The sequence below is a fragment of the Pagrus pagrus genome (genome assembly GCF_965226575.1).
Source record: "Pagrus pagrus genome assembly, chromosome: 7".
In the NCBI taxonomy this organism is placed as follows: Eukaryota; Metazoa; Chordata; class Actinopteri; order Spariformes; family Sparidae; genus Pagrus; species Pagrus pagrus.
The window spans coordinates 26,427,420-26,447,973 of NC_140191.1; the positions used below are offsets into that span (position 1 = coordinate 26,427,420).

Genomic DNA, 20,554 nt, shown 5'->3' on the forward strand with positions numbered 1-20,554 from the left:
CAACCAACATGATTTCACGTGGGTCTCTGCTGCTCACTGGAGAGTGTTTTTAGAAGCTCATGTGTCCACACACGCGGATGAGACAGTCACATCCTCTGGGATGATTACTATGTCTCATGTGGAAGTATTATATAATACAAATCAGGCCCGTGGCAGAGGGGAAGTCATGCTTGCATGGCGTTCTTAAAGAGACTAATAAGTTGAGTGGGTCCCAGCAAACCAGAGACTTTCATTTCACTGTGTAGAAATGACCAAATTCAATGGACTGTATACAATTGGTGATGATTGACGATTATATTAATTGTTTATTATTTTCTTGATTGATCAAGAAGTTGTTGGGTCTAAAAAAAATCAGAAAATGGTGAGAAATGCCCAGGATGACGTCCTCAAATGTCCTGGTTTCTCCACAACCCAAAAAAATTACCCAAATGAATGATTTTATTATCAAAATAATGAATCTCTGCAGCGCTAAACGATCACCACTGTGTTGTATATATAATAAGGGACACGGACAGCCCTGAGAGCTGCCACACACTTCACATTTGGCTGCACGGTGCCTGCAGTGCACTCTTTTTTCCCCCCACACTAGTTCAGCTGGCTACAATAACAAACGCTCCTGCTCTGATGCGCGCTCCCTCAATCCGCGGGAACGCACTCCTAACTTGCAGTGGCCATGGCTGCAGGGAGGACTTTAACGCTCATCACCGCGCCATGGACTTAACTCAGACCGTTTAGTTCAGCTTGTTCTGCTTAAAACACAGCAGACAGTCACCTGTTGGCCGGCAGCGGACGGGAGGATTTCACCGGTGATGTAAGCTGCAGGATCTTCACCCAAACCTGCTTTTCCTCCAAGTTGTCTCCGTCCTCCTCTCGGCATGCTCGGCAGGCAGACCCAACATACAGCCGGTGGACTCAGCCGTCAAGATGAACGTCTTCATACACTTTCGAAGTTGTGCCAGAGTGAGTACACATGACACCTGCCTGTGTTTACCTGTGTTTACCTGTGCGCACAGTGTGACCTCAGTCTGGACCTGCAGGTGATCTGTCACCTGCTCTGAGCGGCAGCAGCTCAGGTAGAATCAAGTGTTTTCTGCATAGCTTTTAACTGAGTATATGCCTACAGTATATTGTAACACGATAACAGTTAGCTATTTTAAAAGAATACTTAAGATTTGTTGTCAGACACACGTTAGTTTGAGCTGCTTTAAGTCTACTAATGTAAACAAATAGCCGCTCCAGGCTGCAGCAGACCTCCTGTAGGCGGAGCAGCCTGTAGTTAAACTATATATAACACAGAGACCTGTCGTCATGCAGCGCTGCTGGCCAATAGACACTGTGCTCCTCGCGGTGAGCCACTGCTTTCTCCGGGATGCGGGAGGCTCGTCAGGGCGGGGTGGCTCCTCCACTGGAGCAGACAATAGGCCCGCTGCGTCAAGCCGCCGCGGTTTAGCGTCCACACACCGGATGTTGACCTGAGCTCGCCTGGAAAATAAAAGTCTTTAGATTTTGAATGGTATTTTTGTTCAGACTGCTGATCAGTTGGCTGTTTCTTTTAGTAATGCAGCCATGTAAATGTTATACTATTAAGTAATGTGATGAGATTTTTGTTAAAAGAAATGAAAAATTAATTTTAAATCAAGGTCCAGGTTTTTCCAACTTTATTTTATTGCTCCTCAATTACACCGAGTGACATTAAAGGTGCAATAGGCCAACATTAACTGAAATTATCAACAGAATGTGAAGAAATAATAGTCATGGTGCTATGTCAAAGACATCTGTTTAATGCTGCTGAAGTTAGCATGCTAACCAGCTAGCCCTTGCCTGTCCCTTCTCATAATACCACTTTGAGCTCCAAGTCCAGACCACTACCTGCACGGCTAACTGAGCCGTAACCTCTATTTTCTTCCACAATCCTAATTTGTATTACTGACATGATTGAAAGTCAAGTGTGTTATTAGCTCTCTCCACAACTTTCACTATGTCTCCTCCTCTTTCTTCTATTTCTGTCAGATGCCCATGGTCGAGAATGAGCTTCCATGCTCAGATATGACAAGATGTCTGTACAAAGCTGTGTGAAAGACCTGCAGATATTCAGAACAACATAGGACGTTAATACAAAATGTATAATGTGCCTGACCGAAAACATAAAGGAAATTTAATGTAGTACAAATGAATGTCTCAGGCATCATGGACACAAGTGCTGTTGCAACAACTGACTTGAACATTATTGACATTTAAAGCAGAAATAATGAGTCACTCAGTTGATTAAACAGAGAATTAATCATCAGCAGTTTCTTCATAATTAAGTCAATTTCCAAGCAGAGCTGCTGGTCCATGCTCTGGCTCCAGCTTCCCAAATGTGATCGTCTGCTTTTCTTTTGCCTACGACAAAACAAATAATATGAATGTGCCACTGTTGGACCTGGGAAATTGTGACATTTGTGACATCTGACAGAGAGAAAAATCCGAAAAATAGTGACCTCTTATGCTTTAATTATTTTTGTAATTAGTTAATTATCTGTTTATGCTGTGACACGTTTTCATCAGCCTACTTACATAAAATGTCTCTGAAACAGTGTGAAGTGTTAATATTATTGGTGGCGTGTTTACAGAACATAAAAGCCATCAGATTAAAATTGCAATACGCCTTCATCAGTGACATTTATTTTTTAAATCTGTGACCGGAAGTCGATGTGTTGTACTCTCGATTAGCTTGACGATGCTCTCTGAAACCTGCAAAGGAAGGCGAGCCTGGTGCTGCTGAGCATCGTCCTGGGGAGGGGGAGCCGAGATGTTTACTCCTTCAGATTATCTGGAGAAATTCGAGCCCCGCCGCCGACATGCCGTAGACAACCCGCCGGGCGTTTAGATGAAGCCTAACGGGGACTGCAGCAGGGAGGACGCCGGCTGGCTGTAACCGGAGGGAGGGGAGGATGTACTGGGCTGCTGGCTTCGCCTCTTCCCGGCCGTGTGTGGTTGAACTCGGGCGGAATCACAGCCTGCCCCTGGGGCTGTGCGGCTCTGAGCAGCAGCAGTCTTTGTATGGCTATATCATCACCTTCCCTTTACAGGACTACGGAGGCATCATGTCGGCCCTGGGCTCGGACTCCTGGTGGAAGAAGACCCTGTACATCACCGGGGGGGCGCTGCTGGCTGCTGCAGCCTACCTACTGCATGAACTGCTCGCCATCAGGTAGGGATGGGCAGCTCTGCTCAGTTTCTCACCACCACTTTATTTCTCTTTATTTACCCCTCAGAGCTGCGGGTCTAGTTGTTAATCACACCCTCTGCCAGTGACTGACGGTGTCATTGGACCGGGCTGTGATCACACAATGAATGGATGTATATGGGAGCCCTTCCATAAGATGCGATTTCTGCGCAGATCTCGCGGTGCTTGCTGAGGTTTCAGTCCGTGTTTTCCTCCTCCCAAGGACACGACTCTAGATGGGAGGAGAACATTTTTTTAAAAAATAAATAAAAAAAAGTCACGCGTCCGCTCGTGTGCCAGCTCTCGTGCCCGCCTCGGCGGCACCTGAGCGTGTCTAAAGGAAGCGCTCCTCAGGCGCTGCGGAGCCACTGCGACCTTTAATGAACCCAAAGAACACGCCTAACATCTGCACACAGCTGTGCTGGAGGCGGCGGAGTGAGATGCGATCAGTCCGTGCACGCCTAATCGTGATTATCTCAGGACTGTGCAGTGCAGGAAATGCGTGTGTGTCAATAGAGGGATTATTTTGGGCCGGTGCCGGAATCTAAGTACATCCTGTAACAGTGGCCTGGTAGTTTCCACTTTCACCCCTCCTCCCCTCCTCTCCTCCTCCCCCCTCTGGTAATCTGTAACGTTGCGTTTCGTGCAGGAGCGCTGCTGCCGGATCACGTGCGGGCTACTGAGGCTGGACCCGCAGCCTGCCGGCATCATCTGTTCCTGCCATGTGACACTGGCAGCAGCTCCTCCACAGCAGCCCGCTACTATCCTCCGCGTCCCCTCTGCGAGAGTGTTTGTAGAGCCGTTGAAGCAGCTCTGCAGGGAGGCTTCAGCTGCATTTCAATGGGCAGAGACATGAAAGGAGGATACAGGACAGATCAGACATAATGCTGCAGTGGACAGAGAGACTTAGAGCAGGCTGCACAGGGATTTGGAAAGGGTTCAGCACCATGTGACAGTGGACAGTGACATACAAGACTTGGAACAGTTTCAGCACCAGGAGACAGAGGACAGAGACACGGTTCAGAGTTCATAGTATACTTCACATACTGCACACACACCTGGCTAAAACTAATGTAGTCTAATACAACATTTTTTACAGTAAACCGCCTCCTCATGTGGTGTTGGTTCAACTTTATACAGTCCAGTCACCAGGATTAAATGTTGGGAAACCACTTCCAAGTTCACATTTGTACGTGTCACAGGCTACATACCATATTTACATTTCCACAAAACGTGTCATATCACGTTGACATGACGTGTTTATGACCTAACTGTCATATCAGGAGGTGGAGGGCATGGTGGTGGAGTCACTGGTGTTTCAACATGTATAGCATGGCATCACAGGATAGTTTTGAGGAGACCTCTGGACATTTCCAGCCGTGTTTGTGGACCCAAACAGGTATTTTAAGCTAAAACATGACCTCTTCCAAACCCTGACCAAGTGGTATTTTTGCCTAAATCTATCCAGAGCAACAGAACAGCTCTGTCACAACATAAAATGTAAAGTTAAACAAAGTTTGCAGAAAACGTACACTGCCCACATTTATTCTGCCGAGGGTTGACTTTGTGATGTAGGATGTAGTTTATGGTGCTGTTAAACTATATTGTATCACACAGGTTCTGTAATCCGGCCCACACATATTTATTAAATATCAACTGAGTTTCATGTGAAAAACAGCCACCACCGTAAACAAACAAACAAACAGACCCAATCTACGTCAGCATATGTGTTGTTGACGTTGGCTTGACTGCTTATTTTCTTCCAGATCCCACTGCTCCATCTGAAGAGGTAATATTAGTAAATGTTAATTGTTAGAAAACAACAAACACACTTCTAATCTGGCTGTATTAAAGCCCAATATGTATGTGAAAGTACTGAAGAAGAAACCCTTCCCTTCGCGACAAACTGGGCCACTTGTTCATGGAAAACATCATAAAGAACTGTTATTACACCAAATAAGAAAGTATTTCATGTTTTATATGTTATACGGGCAGTGTATGAACAAATGTATATACATTTTTGACACAAAAGTCATTAACAGACAAAGACAGGTAGTGTTGAATGGTATGTACAGTGTTCTTGTTTATGTTTGCTTAAATATTACCTGACCCCAGAGAGGTCAGACTCTCTGTGAGACCTCTTATGAACAACCTCATAGACTGATTCTGGATTTGGGAGGGTCGTGCTGCATGTACAGTACAGCCAACACAACTCTTCTGAACTTCTGAAACATGTCATCAGTTCAAAATCAGATTGGAAGGCAGGTGAAACAATTTTCTGAACAGAACATTGAGTTTAAAGGAGCAGAAATAACATTAAAGGGGCAGTCCAACTGTGCTTTCTCATTCATTTCTTTAAGCAGAGGCCTTTTGCACAGCTCAACAGATCTGACCCAGTCGTGTTACAGCCCAAAGAGGTGTTGATTCAACTTTACGGTCATTTTGGAAGCTGACGTTTGGATTGTTGTTAAATTATATTGTGTCACACCGAGAGGTGTTCATCGTTTTTTTCCCCAACCTGTTTTTATAACTGAGGAACTAAATACATCTTCCTCTCTTAGACAATTGTAATAAAAACTGAATCTTCATGAAAGTGGGTTAATGCAGGGCTGTTGTATCAGACTGCACCATTTTTATCTACCTGTAGCTAATACCTTCACAACTGATTGTATGATTTATAAATAGGAAATAAGATTAAATTATATAAAAAGTAGAGCACATACTGCCAGCGCCTGTACAGATATAATAAATTATTCAGACTTAAAGAGGCAGTGATAAAAGAGATGCTAATCAGACCAGACAGGATCTGTCTGCTCGCAAAATGAGGCTGATGCTGGTGTGTAAAGTCTGCTTTTACCACTTCCTGTGTGCTGCATTAATAACAGCTGCTGAGAAACCGAGACCATAGACTGTATATCCACTTCAGCTTGATGTTGGTGATGTTATTTGGAGTCTGGACAGTAGTGATCAAGTGCTAAAGCCACAGTTTTGAATCCCCCTATACACACCTGAGCGACTCAGTTGTTGCTACAGATGTGCCCCTGCCTTCATAAGTCACAGGTCATATTCTCAAGATGCAAGAGGACAGTGTCAAGTGAAAATCAAGTCAGTTTTTCGTAATTGATTTTCTTTGTGGGTAATAGTGCTGCCTACATTACCCACAATGCAATTTAGCCACAAAGTGACATCACTGGAGGCAGTTTATCAGATTACATGGAGCTTCCTCTGGAGCCACAAAAGGCTTCATACTACTTTCTCCACAATAGTAATCCCAAATACCTGTAATCACACTTTAATGTGCAAAATTGGTGCTGTTACCCTTAAAGTATTAAATGATGTAGTATGTAGTAATATAATAGTATATTAAAAATGGTAATAAATAAAGTTTCCATGTAATGATCAGTAAAATAGTGCAATCTATTTCAAATGTTGGATTTCTTTTTGTTTGTTTGTTTTGTATGAGACCTGTTTTACATCCCACTTGATGTTAATTCTAACAAACCGAAGGTAAATGAAATACACAGGACATGGAAAGAAACATCAGTGTTGGTTTGTAATCTGATTTCATGTCAAAAAATGTTACCTTTTTTTTATTGTTTTAAATGAGATCTTAAATGATCAATGTCTAAAATAAATCAAAGTCAAACATTACTCACCTAGTGCATGTTGCCCTGGTGATAATAATATTTATACACATCAGCACCAATAACAGGACCTCACATTCACAGGAGTCCAGGATCACAGGCAGAAAAAAAAGCCCATCAGTAGAACAGTTTATAACTGTTTGTGTTTGGACAGCAGGCACTCAGTGTGTCTGCAGACGAGCGCTGGGAAATGTCCAGCAGTGTGTTTGATGTAACTTGGAGCAGCGTGATGACTCATTTATTTAGTCAATCATTTCAGTTCTAACAGAAGCTCCGGATGCCGCTCGGCTTAGCTGGAGAGATACAGAAGATCAGTGTCAGCAGTATTTTCCACGTGAACTCAGTTTGACTCAGTTCGAATGACAATCTGCCCTTAAACACTTACTGTTAATATGATACCATCGGTTACCTAAACTTAGCTTAACATGAACAAGCACACATATGAATTCATTAACATATGACAAAATAAACAACCTGTGAACCGCTGAGCGCTGCAGATTAACAGGATTGATTTTTTCTTCTTCATAGAGTTCAACCAGGACAACAGAATGTAGGTCTGCTGCACAAAGCTGTTGTCTGAAAGTTAATGAAGTGAAGCCCCCGCGGTCGCTGAAAATACAAGCGTGCATGCTGCCGGTGGGTGGGTTTAAAAAAGCGGAGCTCGGGGACACAGGGGCTCTCTGCTGTGTCACCGCGCTATAATAAACTACAGGTGCGACCTTCTCCTCCCAGGAAGGTTTGTTAGAGCGAACAGCAAGTCCTGCCTCCTGTTGTGTTTATCCCACATCTCTGACTGACCTAGAAAGCAGGTATTAACACAGGTCGCTCTCACTCACATTTGTGACAATTTCATATTTGAATCAATTGATGCCATTTTGTTTGTGTTAGCGCTCCATTTGCTATTGTTCCTGCTGGCGTCTAAACATAATTAAAACATATCAAAGCTTATATTCTTCCCTGAACAATCAGCCTTTTGATGCTGTTTGTTCCTAAAAAGCATGAAACACAACATTGGCAGATTGAGAAAATCCGTCAAAGGAAACAAAAAGCTTTTGCGTTTTACTTCTTGTCAGTCAGATAATTCCTCAAAAGCAAATATTATTGTTGTCACATTAATGTCTTTTTATCTGAAGTGACAGATGCAGTAAAGTCTGGTTTTAACACCATAAAGTCTGTTTCTCTCCTACAGGAGACTAGTCCCAGAAGCCACTGTTTATTTACTGAGGATCATGTTGTCTCCATCTGCGCAGGAAGGAGCAGGAGTTGGACTCTAAAGACGCCATCATCCTCCATCAGTTCTCCAGGCCAAAGAACGGCGTGCCCAGCCTCTCACCCTTCTGCCTCAAGATAGAGACGTACCTGCGCATGGTGGACCTGCCCTACCAGGTGACGCTCTGCACACTGTCACACAGCTCATTAAACACACAGAGATACAAGAGAGGACCCTCACGTGCTCCTCACTGGGATGTTTTTCAACTACACTTCCCAGAGATCACCAGCTGCTGCTGGCTGCATATTCTCACACAGAGCACTTTGTCTCTGCAGAACTACTTCGATGGGAAGCTGTCGCCGCAGGGTAAGATGCCCTGGATGGAGTACAACCACGAGCAGGCGTCAGGGTCCGAGTTCATCGTGGACTTCCTGGAGGAGAAGCTGGGCGTCAACCTCAACAATAACCTCACCCCGCAGGAGAGAGCCGTGTCCCGAGCTGTCACCAAAATGGTCGAGGAACACCTCTACTGGTGAGTCACAGCTGTGTTTGGGAACCTGTTAGAACGTTTGGTTCTAATCTTGTTCCGGTCTCCAGTGATTTCAGTGGAAAAAAACAACTTTGAGCTGATTTTAAAGTCAGAATACAGCAACTTTATGTAACTGTTCTGCATGAGGGCTAAAATTACGCATTTACTGACTTGAATATGTACAATTTAATTCACATATACATATTTAAATGCATGCTTTAACGCATAAGCCCAATGTTAAGCTGTATCAGAAACCACCCACACAGATCTCAGTGAAAATCGCTTTTAACCGCTAAAAAAAGACACGTTGAGTCTTAAGCTCTTCCTGTTTTAATTTTCTTACTTAAAGATCATATGTATGCCTTCTGGCCCTATCTGAAACAACCCTTACCATCAGCGTTGGGTTCTCAGCCATCCTTCGCTGTGGTGAGTCACTCTGGGTGAGAAACACGCTGCTGCTAGGAAATCGTTTACCACTCCTCCCACGCCCAGAGAGGCTCCGAGTGTTTTCCATTACCTAAAAGCTCCATCCATCTTCCGCATAGCCACCCCCCTCACACACACACACACACACACACACACACACGCAAACACACTGATCTAACACTGTTTGATCCAATGTGACGGGGCCCATTCTCCTCTATTCAATAATGTCAGGAGACATTTTGAACTAAACATTGGACATTTAAGGCTTTTTATCCATTAAGAAAGAGCATTAAAAAAGATGTGACATGTGTGACCTCTCTGTGTAGAAATGTTGTGACAGGGTCAAATATAGATGTGACATTTCTCCAAAGCTTTAAGGGTCATTCATGTAACCCACGTCCTCCCTCCATTCCTCCTTTCTCGCCTTTCTCCGCTCCTCCACCCGCCCTGCTCCATGTTTAGACCCACATATAGACCTATTGATTGAATTATTTATGTCAGGGAAGGGCAGTGTGGCGGCTTGCTGCTCTTTTAAGGAGCTCTAGAGCTACAGGCCAGCGGCAGCGGCTGATGGTGAGGTCATACATACACAGTTTCCCACTCGCCCTTCTGACTGATGCTGCTATAAAAATAAGATAACAGGGAACTGAAGAACAAGCGACTCTGTGCCTTGTGCTGTCCACCATTGCTATCTGAGAAATCACACGAATGATTAGTTATAGGTTTACAATGGAACACATGTAGTGGGAATGGGTCGCTTTTTAACTGAAAAAACACAGTTAATGTTTGATGATGTCATGTAAGTAGGAGACTCTCTTATGCGCCAGTCATTTTTCCTTAATACAGCCATTTCTCCAACCAGATTTGGCTGCAGCTTGCACCTTGTCGGCGCAGAAATCACCAAAGAAAAACAGAGCGTGTTCCTCTGATCCACTTCATAAATACATGCACGGTTGTTGCTCCCCTGTCTACCTCACAGTGATTGGCTATATCTCAAATTGATATTTTATTCTGCTAATCAGGGTTTTTGTATTCAAACATTTTTTTTTTTCCAAATCTGGAAACAAAGGACGTATACTGAAAAATCCACTGAAGAAGCCTCTTGAATAAGTCATGAAACATCTTAAAATCTATTTCAATTCAGCAGACCTGGTCCTGATGCATGTTTTATTTTGTTGTAGCAGCAATCTGTAAGATTTGTGTCTTACTCAATTATTCAAAATCAAGTCAAATGTAATTCTCAGTGTAACAGGAAGTAGCGTGTGGCCACTGTGCAGTCACCACTCCCAGATGTCGTATAGGCCTGATGCTCTAATTCAATTTATATTGAGCGACCAGTCATCTAGAGTGATCCACAGGACTGCAGGCTGGAGGCACAGGCTCCTTTACAGTCATATCACAGCACTACCAGCAGAAACTTGACATGAGGCTCCAAGGCTTTCAGACGAGCTGAGGCAGAAGCTCAGTCTGTATTGATGAGCTGGTGTGAGAAAGTGCAAGTGTGTAAGGATAAAGTTTAATCTTGTTAGTGTCTACACGCACAGACAGCTGGCCTGGAAAAACATCAACAGAGCAGAGTGGACGCTGAATGCATCCTACATCAGAGACAGTCGCTCTTGCGTATTTTAATTAGATAAATGCAGGTAAAACAATCGTCTCTTATTGGCTTCCTATATTAAATCTATTACGGTCACAAAGGAGGAGATGCAGCTCAATAGAAGCTGAGCTACAGAGGGATTTGAGGCTTTGAGTCAGGCTTGTTTGCACACAGACACATCGGATCTGTCTGTCTGCTGCTGTGAGACAAATCTCTACTTGACGTCAGGACGGCTCACGTAGCTGCCCGGGCTTCCTTACACAAGCAGGAGGGAGTCTGAATCCATGCGCTGCAGCAATAAGTGTGTGCTTTTGTTCAGCAGTTTTTAATCCAAATCTGGAATGGAATTTCTCGGACGTGTGCACAGTCACCTTTTCTCCTCTGACCTGTTTCTGTACGAGAGGCGGCGACAGACTCCGAGCATTTCCTCTTGTGCATAACAGCAGCGGGACAGTTTCAAGGGCTGAATATCTGATGTTGTCCTCTGGCAGCCAGTTGAGAGCTGACAGCTAATAAATGGGCAGTGGGACGGATGCGGCGGTGCACTTTTATTGATTGGGGCGAGGTTAATTGCCAGTGGACACAAAGCTTTGTTTGTAACAGGACACGGGCTGGATCCCTGCTGAAAAAGTCTTATTGTTGACATTACAGAACTGAAATTACCGATAAGGAGTAGTCTGCTGGCAAAAAGAATCGATTTTAGTATCCATAACTTCCTTTTTCTTATTCAGTTTATTTCTCTGGGGCGGTGCGTAATAAGAAACAGTACGGTAAATATGCCTGAATTAGCCAAGAGGCTGGTTTTCAGCCAGTCAATGAAATCACGAAACAAGTTTAAAACAGCAATCACAATGTCATTTACGTTAAAAGCAGAAAAAAGATATGGGCAATAGTAGAAGCAGAGCAAATTACAAAACAGACTCTAGCAGACATGAGATATGAGAAACAGGACAACAGTAACACTATTGTGGGCCAAGCAATGGGGCAGTTTAGCAGCATATGAGTTGTATATTGACAGACGTTTTACAAATGATGATTGATGGTTTATAATCCACGTCCTTCACTGCCCAGAGAAGAACCTGTAAGTGGTGAGTTCCCTGATGTGAACTGGTAGAGCTGTCCATCCACATGCTGCTTAAATCGCAGAGGCAGATTGGCTGAAAACAGATTTGCCCAGTGGGATAATGCATATCATTATATGTTGCTATAAAAAGCCTTGGATTAGAGCTTTTCGTCGTCTTTTTTGACGATGTTCAGTGAACAGAAAACATGCACGATATCTGACATCCATGTTTTATAGATCTTTACTGATGTCAACAGGAAACAAGAAAAGTTCTGCCAGAACGAGAACTGAACTGGCTGCAGACTTTAGGTATGGAACTAAGTAACATTTAAAGGAGGCAGTAGTGACTAGAAGGCTTGGTAGATCTGATACAACAAGGTGAGCTACTGGCCAACAGTGGGATTCCAGTCTTCTAACATTAATGTTCAGTCAAAATTCAGTGTTTTTCTGTTGTTAAAAGTGGGTTTGCATCTCTCTCTCTGATGCTGTAGTATGCAGAGGATTGGTGCGGCTGTCAGAAGGCGTTGTATGTTTGGTAGCGTTTGGTAGCAGGTTGGTGTGGTTTCGACAGATTCTTTCCTTACAGTTTATTTTATGAGATAATAATGCAGAAATGCTGATGTTATTTTAGAAAAAAGAAGGCTATAGTTAAACCACATTTGAGGGCTTATTGTAAAAAAATGTGTGTATATTGGTATTTTTGAGTCCATAAAATCTGTTTTAGCATCGGCCCCAAGGATTGAGTGTTGGTCAAGCTCTATTAGGAACCATTGGATCTTCATCTAGACCTGAGGAAGAGCAACAAGAAGAGAAATACCATCTTATTATTACTGTAATATAATGGAGAGGAATACTTTACAGAGCTTTCAGGCACGAAGAGAAAAATACTGTCTGTAATTTAGTACCTGACCCATTCCCTCTCTGACACAAGTAGGAATCCAATGATAACATGATGTCGTCTCCTGTGTGTGTTCTCTCAGGACGATAGCCTACTGTCAGTGGGTGGACAACCTGGAGGAAACTCAGAAGCTCCTGGCGATGAGCGGCCCTCTGAGCGACACTCTGAAGTGGCTGCTGAGCCACCTGAACGGCAGCATGGTGCGCAGGGAGATGTACGGCCACGGCATCGGACGCTTCTCTAAGGAGGAGGTCTACGCCCTGATGGAGAAGGACATGAGGACGCTGGCCACACTGCTGGGTACGCAGAGGACTGTGTGTGTGTGTGTGTGTGTGTGTGTGTGGATGAGCATTCTTAATGCCTCTTCTCCAAACCTTTGCCACTAAAGTGTATTTCCATTAGGATGAACACTTTGCTCATCAAATTTATGAGCGGCAACCTACGAGGGATTACTCTGTTATATAATGTGATAACAGAGCTACCAGATTTTTTATGTAGGATAATAGAATTACATGCATTTGTTACTACAAATCCCAAAACCATTAGTGGAAAGAGTTTTGTTTTGTCTCTAACCAGTTCCAAATATATTCAGAAACTCGGATGGTTGTGGAGAAATGTACCAACATTTCCAGACGACTTGCTTTGTGTTTCCTTTAAATCAGCAGTGAAAACAGTGACGGCCTGAAGAAAAGCTCATCTGTCCAGTCAGACGCAGGAAGTGTTAATATGAGTGATGTTGAAGCGACATCTGCGTCAAGATCATTTGTTACAGCATTGCCAGGCCATAATGACCAACATGAAAATCGTTTGATGGCGCTGGCAGGCTAATGTTGTCCAATTAGGAATTACAGTTAATGACTAATAGACCCTGACAAATTATTACAGAATGCATATGCAAACTAATAAACCTTATCCTGGCATGAGAAGACATAATCTAATATATCAAGAGACAGTGTGCATTAAAATTAAGTAGCATATAAATGTGTTTAATTTCCTTTCAGATGATATACTACAGATTCATTCATACAGTTTATTTGCTTTATGTATAACCGTATATGTCCATACAGAACATATTACCTCTGTGTTTGTACTGAGCTATATGAGACATGAATGAAAACTGGGAAAGTTGTGGACGTCAGCCACAGGGATACAATATCAGTGTGAGTGTTGTCAGATGGAAACAAAGAGTCGGAAGCTGGAAACAAAAGTAATCCTCATCGATCTGTTTGTGCCGTTTCAACCGACGACCGGTTGTTGTAAAACGGAAAGTTTCTCGCAGAGTGAAAGCATCAGTTCACTCAGCAAACATAAAAATAGTCTTTTAATGTTTTGCTGTTCCACATTCAAGTGCCGGGAATGTGAATGTAAAAGCTGTTGCTGCTGCCAAAAGTGCAGCTGTACCAGCTTCAGTATGAAGTGAACTTATTTTGAAGTGTATTCTCTGAAGGGACCAGGAAGGAGAAGATAATTGATTTAGCATAAATTGTATTAAAGGCCACACATGTTTAATTTCTTTTCTCTTTAATTAACATTGGTTACAAGTTTTTATCAAAAAAATTACAATAGATTACATTTCAGTGTGTGTGTGGGGAGGGGGGGGGGGGGGGGGGGGGGGGGTAATGTGTTCCTTTCTAAAGCATTGGAAGAGACTCTCAACCAGGGGCACTAGTATCCCAGGGGTACTGCTGCAGTAGCCAGGGGCTACATTGGAAGATTGTAAGGCAGATTTGATTTTTAAATAGTTGGCTAAAAGTAAAAAACAAATGGCTCAAATAGTTCTCTGAAAGTAGTGGAACATCAGTTGAAATAATGAGTAGCGCATAAACAGTTGAGACAGTTAGCTAAAAGTCATGGATACATTATTAAAAGATCCAGCTTCTGCCACTTCAAGTGGCAGTGGCAGGAAATTAAACTATATAAAACTTGACTTCATCTGAGAGGGCTGCGGGGCTGCATCTGGCGGTGAAGACATGGGGAACCACTGCATTAGAGTATTGATAGAACTTATTTTGTTAAACCAAAACAGGGTTTTTATGTCCAGTTAACCATCATTAGCTTGTTTATTTCCATATTTGTTCATTTAGGAAAATGTTTTTAAAAGTAAACTAAAATGTTCTCTCTGAAGTAAACTTTAAATTGCTTTTTATTCTCTGTCCTGTAGGAGATAAGAAGTACTTCATGGGCTCTAAGATTTCCACTTTAGACGCCACAGTGTTTGGGCATCTAGCCCAGGCTATGTGGACTCTGCCGGGGACACGGCCAGAGCAACTCATCAAAGGTCAGTGGGACTGTAAAGGACTCGGATATGAGTGAAACAGAATATTCTAGTAAGAAATTAAATGAATTAAACACATGAATTAAATTACTGTATGTTTACTGTAGATACTCTTTTTTGCAGTATCTGAGCATAGCATACTGTTCATTGTCATCTACAGTTTTCCTCGCTGGTTTGGCCTCGATGTATTTGTCTATTACAGCCACTAGATGGCAGCGATATTCTGCTGCAATGCAGTGTAGCTGACACAGGCTTTGAATGTTGCTTTCATATCTTGCACAGAGTAGGAGACACTTGAGTCTCTTATCTTTTCAGAGAGCAAAATCAGAGCTTGTAATGTCACAAATGAAGGCTCTCTGTTGTCAGTTTGATAAGTAATTTGTTATGAAAGGGCTCATAATGAAGGGATAACACAAAATGTGTCTTGCAAAGTGTCCCAGATGTATTGTCTGCCGCTGTATCAGACTCAAAATGTCTCCTGCTGGTTTCCTCTGTACCTGGTAAAGCTTGCTCATGTGAACCAGCTCTGTCTGATGTCTTTACAGGGGAGCTGATCAACTTGGCTATGTTCTGCGAGCGGATGCGGAGGAGATTCTGGCCCGAGTGGTTTGTGGAGGTGGAGGATCTTTACTATGACGGAGACAGTGAGACCAGCAGCGGCGGCTCCCCTACAGGTCTGCTGGACTTTGGCCTCTTCTCCAGGACTGACACTCTGGAAGACAGCGACGGCAGCAGCAACTCAGCCGGCGGACACACGCACACACACTCTCCCGACTCTGACCACTCGCTCTTTGACTCGGACGTGGGCACGGGATCTGACAATGACATTCAGCTAAAGGAGGACTTAATGCCCGACCTGGAGGTTTGACCTGAGAATGGCCGTGATTGGCTGACAGATTGAGACTGACAGGAGGCGGGAAAAGTTGTGTCGGTTAGCTTGATAGCTTGGCGGTCTGGACAGGTGAGCCAGACAAAAGCTCTCACAGCTGAAGAAACTATTCCAGCCCCTCCACCCTCAATACTCCAAATGATGCACCCTTCAGATGAGACTGGGTATTAATATGCAGAGCATTCAAACTGAACCTCATAACACACATGCTACTGTATGGTTTGTCCCCTCCTGTAACGTCAGAACTGTCCCTGTGGCAGTTTCTCTTTGCCTTATTTGTCTCGTCCCAAGACACAGAAGCTGCTGTTGTGAAAGGTTAACACAAAGGAAACATCTCATCTGGTGAAAAGTGCGGAGATTACAGAAGAGTGCTGTCGACAAGACAGGTGGCACTTCACTTGCTATGAAACGATGCAACTAATCACCACTCTGCCATGTGTCTTAACGCACAAAACCCATTCGAACAGGTGGAGATTGATCATGTGGCTAAAAGGAACAGCTGCCGTGTCTCGGCTGTTAACAATCTGCGTGCTGGAGAGGAAACACAGATGACATCGAGCGCCGGTCCATGCTCTAGACTGATCCTCACGTCATTTCCTTTATGCTACTGTCTGTGGGAAGTATCCGTATCAAAAGATGATGTATGTCTCCATCAGACCACAACCCTTAGGTGTACATGTAGTCCTACGGAACGGAAGTCAGATGAAGAGACGAGCAGATTTGTGCCTGTTCCATTTACTTAATTCTCTCCATGTAGTAATTATTTGTTTGCACTTTTGTTAGTGGTGAAGTCGGAGCTTCCAATCATTCATTTCAACAACTCTTTGGTATGAGCTGTAGTTTGTATTTTTGACCACTAGATGGAGTCAGCAGCCTCCTTTATTCTGTAACATCAAGGTCATTCCACCCTGATGACCTGCAGTCCGTTTAACACAGTCGGTGGTTTCTCCTTCAGTCCCAAACTTTAATATTGTGGTTCCCATTCATAGGTAACCTGTCAGTGTGTGTGTGTAGCTGTGACTTGTGTGTGCTGCAACAAATCAGCCTTAGTTCTTTCAGACTGGAGAGGGTGGAAATAGTCTGAAACAGTTTTTGTTGTGATATAATTTATTATCAGTGCCACTTCTTGATTATTGTTTCTAAATGATCGTTTGTGTCAAAGTTATATATTTTTTTGTTGATCTTTGTTTTTCTTATTGCTCTCAAAGAGAGAAGTTATTTTTGCACTAGTGGAAATTTATTTTCACCTTATTTAAACGGGAGCAGTCTGCTTTGGAGGTAGAGGACAGTAAAGGCCAAATGAATGGGAAACATAAATGTGTATATCAGTAATACAGGACGCTGAGTGTCCTGGTGATGATTGTGCTGCGAGGGGACTGTGCTGCTTATGTTGGCTGTGTGTGTGAATATTACTGGGTGTGAATGTCATAAATGAAGCATTTGACGGAGACTTTGCGGAGATAGACAGGATACCAAATCAACAGAACTTACCGTCGCTAGTTTAAAAACCTTGGGTTTAAAATGGACCAAAATGTCTCTGGGAGTGTTTTGTCTATCTTGTTAAGCATAGTTAAGCACGTAAGCAAGTGCTCATAATGGCAATATGATTGCTGTAAAAAGATTGTGGTGCATATAGAGTAGAGTTGACTCGAGTTAAAGGGTCAGTTCACCCAAAATACAACAACAACAAAAAAACATTTTCTCACTTGCTGATTTGTACATGTGTCTGCCTCCATACAATAAAGGGTGGTGGTATTTTCTTTATGGTGCTCATACTGTAGTATTGGAAAAAAATCTCATTCCAATTCCTGTTACTTTGGATAATCCACAGAACAAACTGCCATCAGTTTTCATTTGGGCTATTTCTTTGGTCGAAATGAGTTCCAATGAAAACTGTTTTGAAAAAAAATCAAGCTCAAGCAAATGATAATGAACACTTAAACCATTCAAATAAACACAATACATATGGCATAATCCTGAACAGCCTTGTCAAATTGACATTCTGTTTATTAGTGGCGCCTTCGTTAATGACAAGCTAACATGGGACTTCAGATTTACTGTTGTAGTAATGGTACAAACAGCCTCACTTTAGCTATGATTTTTCCATCTTTGCTGTCAAATCTAAAAGGCTTTTTCTCTCGCTCAAACACTTAAAAAAAAGTGACAGCCAGGTGTTTGGACATTTCTTCCAGACTCTGTGAAATGACAGCGTGTAGTGGTGGTGATTGGTTTCTTTTAGTGATGAACCTACAGAGAATTATTACTCAATTCTGCAGATTCTCTCAGCTCTAAGGAGCATTTTGGAGTCTTCTTTTATTTTGGTTTCACAGCCCACAGCTTAACTGGTTTGGTGCACTCTCAACACTGTCATCAGTGTCTCTTTTAGACCCCAAAAAACACACTGCACACTCATGGCATCAGACAAAGTTAGCTACTAGCAAGTGAACATAGCTTCACGTCTACCATTTAACTGCCTGGGAGAAAGATATTTCCCTCAGGAGTTGGGGAACGCCAAAAGGCAGAGCAAGTATTGGATTCACATTCATCAGATGGCCAGAAACACGACCATTAATGAATACTAGTGTTGCTCCGTGTCTGCTGGATGTGTAAACAAGCAACTCTTTGCTAACAAGTTTGCCATATCACTTCAAAAGTGATAATGTGTCAGTGTTAACATGTTAATGCAGCTTTAGATGTTACCTTTCAAGGCTGTGAGCACCATAAAGCCATATTCACCTTCACTGCATTGAGATGGAGACACAAACCTAAAACTAACTCATGGTTACACGCCACATTTTGGGGTAATTGAGAAGATATGTGAAGATGTGTTTTTTTTGCATTTTTGATGAAGTGACCCTTCAAATGAAGACAGATAGATGAGTTAGAAACAAGAAGGCCAGAGTTGATCCAGTAATGGGACTCTTGAGACAACCTTCTTCCATCATGTCGTCCTGTGGTTCACACCCCGACCCGCCCTGGCCTGGGTTGGGTGCTTTTCAGTCGCCTCATCCGGGCTGGGCCTCATATACAGTTGGACTACTTTAATCAAGCCATATTAAAAACAAAATGTCTTGTTATTGGAACCATGTCATAGCATTACTGGGTAATGTAAATATTGTATGTGTGACAAAGTGTACCATACTGTATGTAGAGCTGACTGACTGACCAAACTACCTACATGGCTGTGCAGTCATAAACTGGAGCGACTGGATGATTTCAATAAAGAATAGCTGTGACAATTTTAAACAGGCTGTCGTCATGAGTTTAATCTGAATCCTTCTCACGTGTTGGGTTCATAAAAGAGTGTTTATTCTATGACGCTGCTTTATTGAGTTCTGCACTGTAGTTTAACAATCTGTGGTTATACTGTCATACGTCTAACTGTATTTTATGTATGTGGTTGTGTGTTTTCAATCATGCTAACAAGTCACAATCACTCAAGTGCAGAGGGGGGCTGATTAAGACTCTGCCAGCTGCTGGAGGCAAGACAGGAGGAGAGAGGAGCAGGAACTGGAAGAGGTAAAGTTACAAGGGGGGTGAGACAAAAAAAAATTGGGGGGTTAGGAGGAAGTTGAGCCAGGGCAAAGAGGCAAAACAAGAGGTGGAAGTAACCAGGAGCAAGAGGAGAAGGAGGGATAAAGAGGAGGAGAGGAGCAGGTGGTGGAGAGGAGAGATGGGGTGAAGAGGCCAGGACTGAGGAGTGAAGGGATAGAAGGAAGTCACTGGGGAGGAGGGAAGGAGCATCAGGAGTTTTTAGGAGGGGAGCGATGGAGAGTTAACGTTTAAGAGGAGGAGGATAGAGGCTGCAGAAGGGAAGGAAAAGGAGGGAAGGGGATGGAGAGGAGAAAAAACAGAGAGGAGCAGAGAGGAGAGGAGAGGAGGCGGCTGGGCTAGGGGCCCGGGGAGAAGAAACGAGGGCCACGGATCAGGAACCAGGCTCCCGGGGGACGGAGCAGGTGCAGGCTGTGAGCGAGGCCTTTGGGCCTGAAGGGGCTGCCAGAGCTTAAAACAATCTGCACTGCTCCTTTTTTAATTTGGCTCTGTGAACAGCCCACCCTCCTCACTGACTGTCTCTGCCTCTCTCTCTGCTTAACAGATCAGCGATCCACAAAGAGGGGTAAACACACACAGAGCAAAATTAAAATCGGAACTCCCCTGGCACGGCAAAACAAATTAGAGCAAACAAATTACAGAGAGTCAACACACAAACAGTGGAGCATCTGTGGCTCTCTGGACTACTGGAGCCGGTGGCTACCTCCCACACCACCACCACCACCACCACCACCTATAGTACATGTTCACAATAAACTCAGTGTCAATACTACACACGCTTTACATATTCCCTTAAAATCACTGTATTGAAAACAGTCCTTCGTGCAGTCTTTTCAAGAATATAGAGCCTTTTTTGTATTAAAATCATCTTCAGCAGGTTTTAAAAGAGACTTGATGACAGGTGGATGTACGTTTATGAGCATCCGCATGTCATACATAAATACATGTACTGTAGTGCAGTCTTCTCCGGTCTAATTCTTAACATGACACACCGGCTTTCTCTCCTGTTCAGCTGTGATTTGAGCTAACACCATTGTGCTAACATGGCCACAGTGATGATGCTAACAAGCTGATGTTCAGCAGGTATACCGTTAAAGACGTTCATCTTAGTTTAGCGTGTTAGCATGCTAATTTGTAAAAGTCAGTACTAAACAAACCTGACAAACCTTTGACCTGACAATGGCAACTAGATGAAATGTGCGGGAGATCATAAGTTACTACGGTTCATCCTGCAGGGGACATGAATGGTTGTACCAAATTCCA

General features: G+C 43.3%; 1 protein-coding gene across 2 annotated transcripts; it reads left to right on the forward strand.

The window, feature by feature from the left end:
• Window positions 1-672: 672 nt before the first annotated feature.
• faxcb (failed axon connections homolog, metaxin like GST domain containing b) lies at window positions 673-18,985 on the forward strand. Of its 2 annotated transcripts, XM_084357394.1 has the most exons (7): window positions 673-960; window positions 3,072-3,193; window positions 8,103-8,238; window positions 8,398-8,594; window positions 12,658-12,875; window positions 14,737-14,853; window positions 15,396-18,985. In XM_084357394.1, the coding sequence occupies exons 1-7, from the start codon at window positions 925-927 to the stop codon at window positions 15,716-15,718; spliced, it is 1,149 nt and encodes a 382-aa protein (XP_084213520.1). In that variant the 5' UTR covers window positions 673-924; the 3' UTR covers window positions 15,719-18,985. The 2 variants fall into 2 exon arrangements, with proteins under 2 accessions (XP_084213520.1, XP_084213519.1); XM_084357393.1 differs by lacking the exon at window positions 673-960 and having other exon boundaries at window positions 2,733-3,193.
• Window positions 18,986-20,554: the final 1,569 nt, after the last annotated feature.

Bases quoted from the DNA above. Each gene is read 5' to 3' on its own strand.
- faxcb (XM_084357393.1), top strand. From the start codon at position 2,934: ATGTACTGGGCTGCTGGCTTCGCCTCTTCCCGGCCGTGTGTGGTTGAA. The intron at 8,239-8,397 runs GTGACGCTCTGC...TTGTCTCTGCAG, and splicing joins TGGTGGACCTGCCCTACCAG to AACTACTTCGATGGGAAGCT. The intron at 12,876-14,736 runs GTACGCAGAGGA...TCTGTCCTGTAG, and splicing joins GACGCTGGCCACACTGCTGG to GAGATAAGAAGTACTTCATG.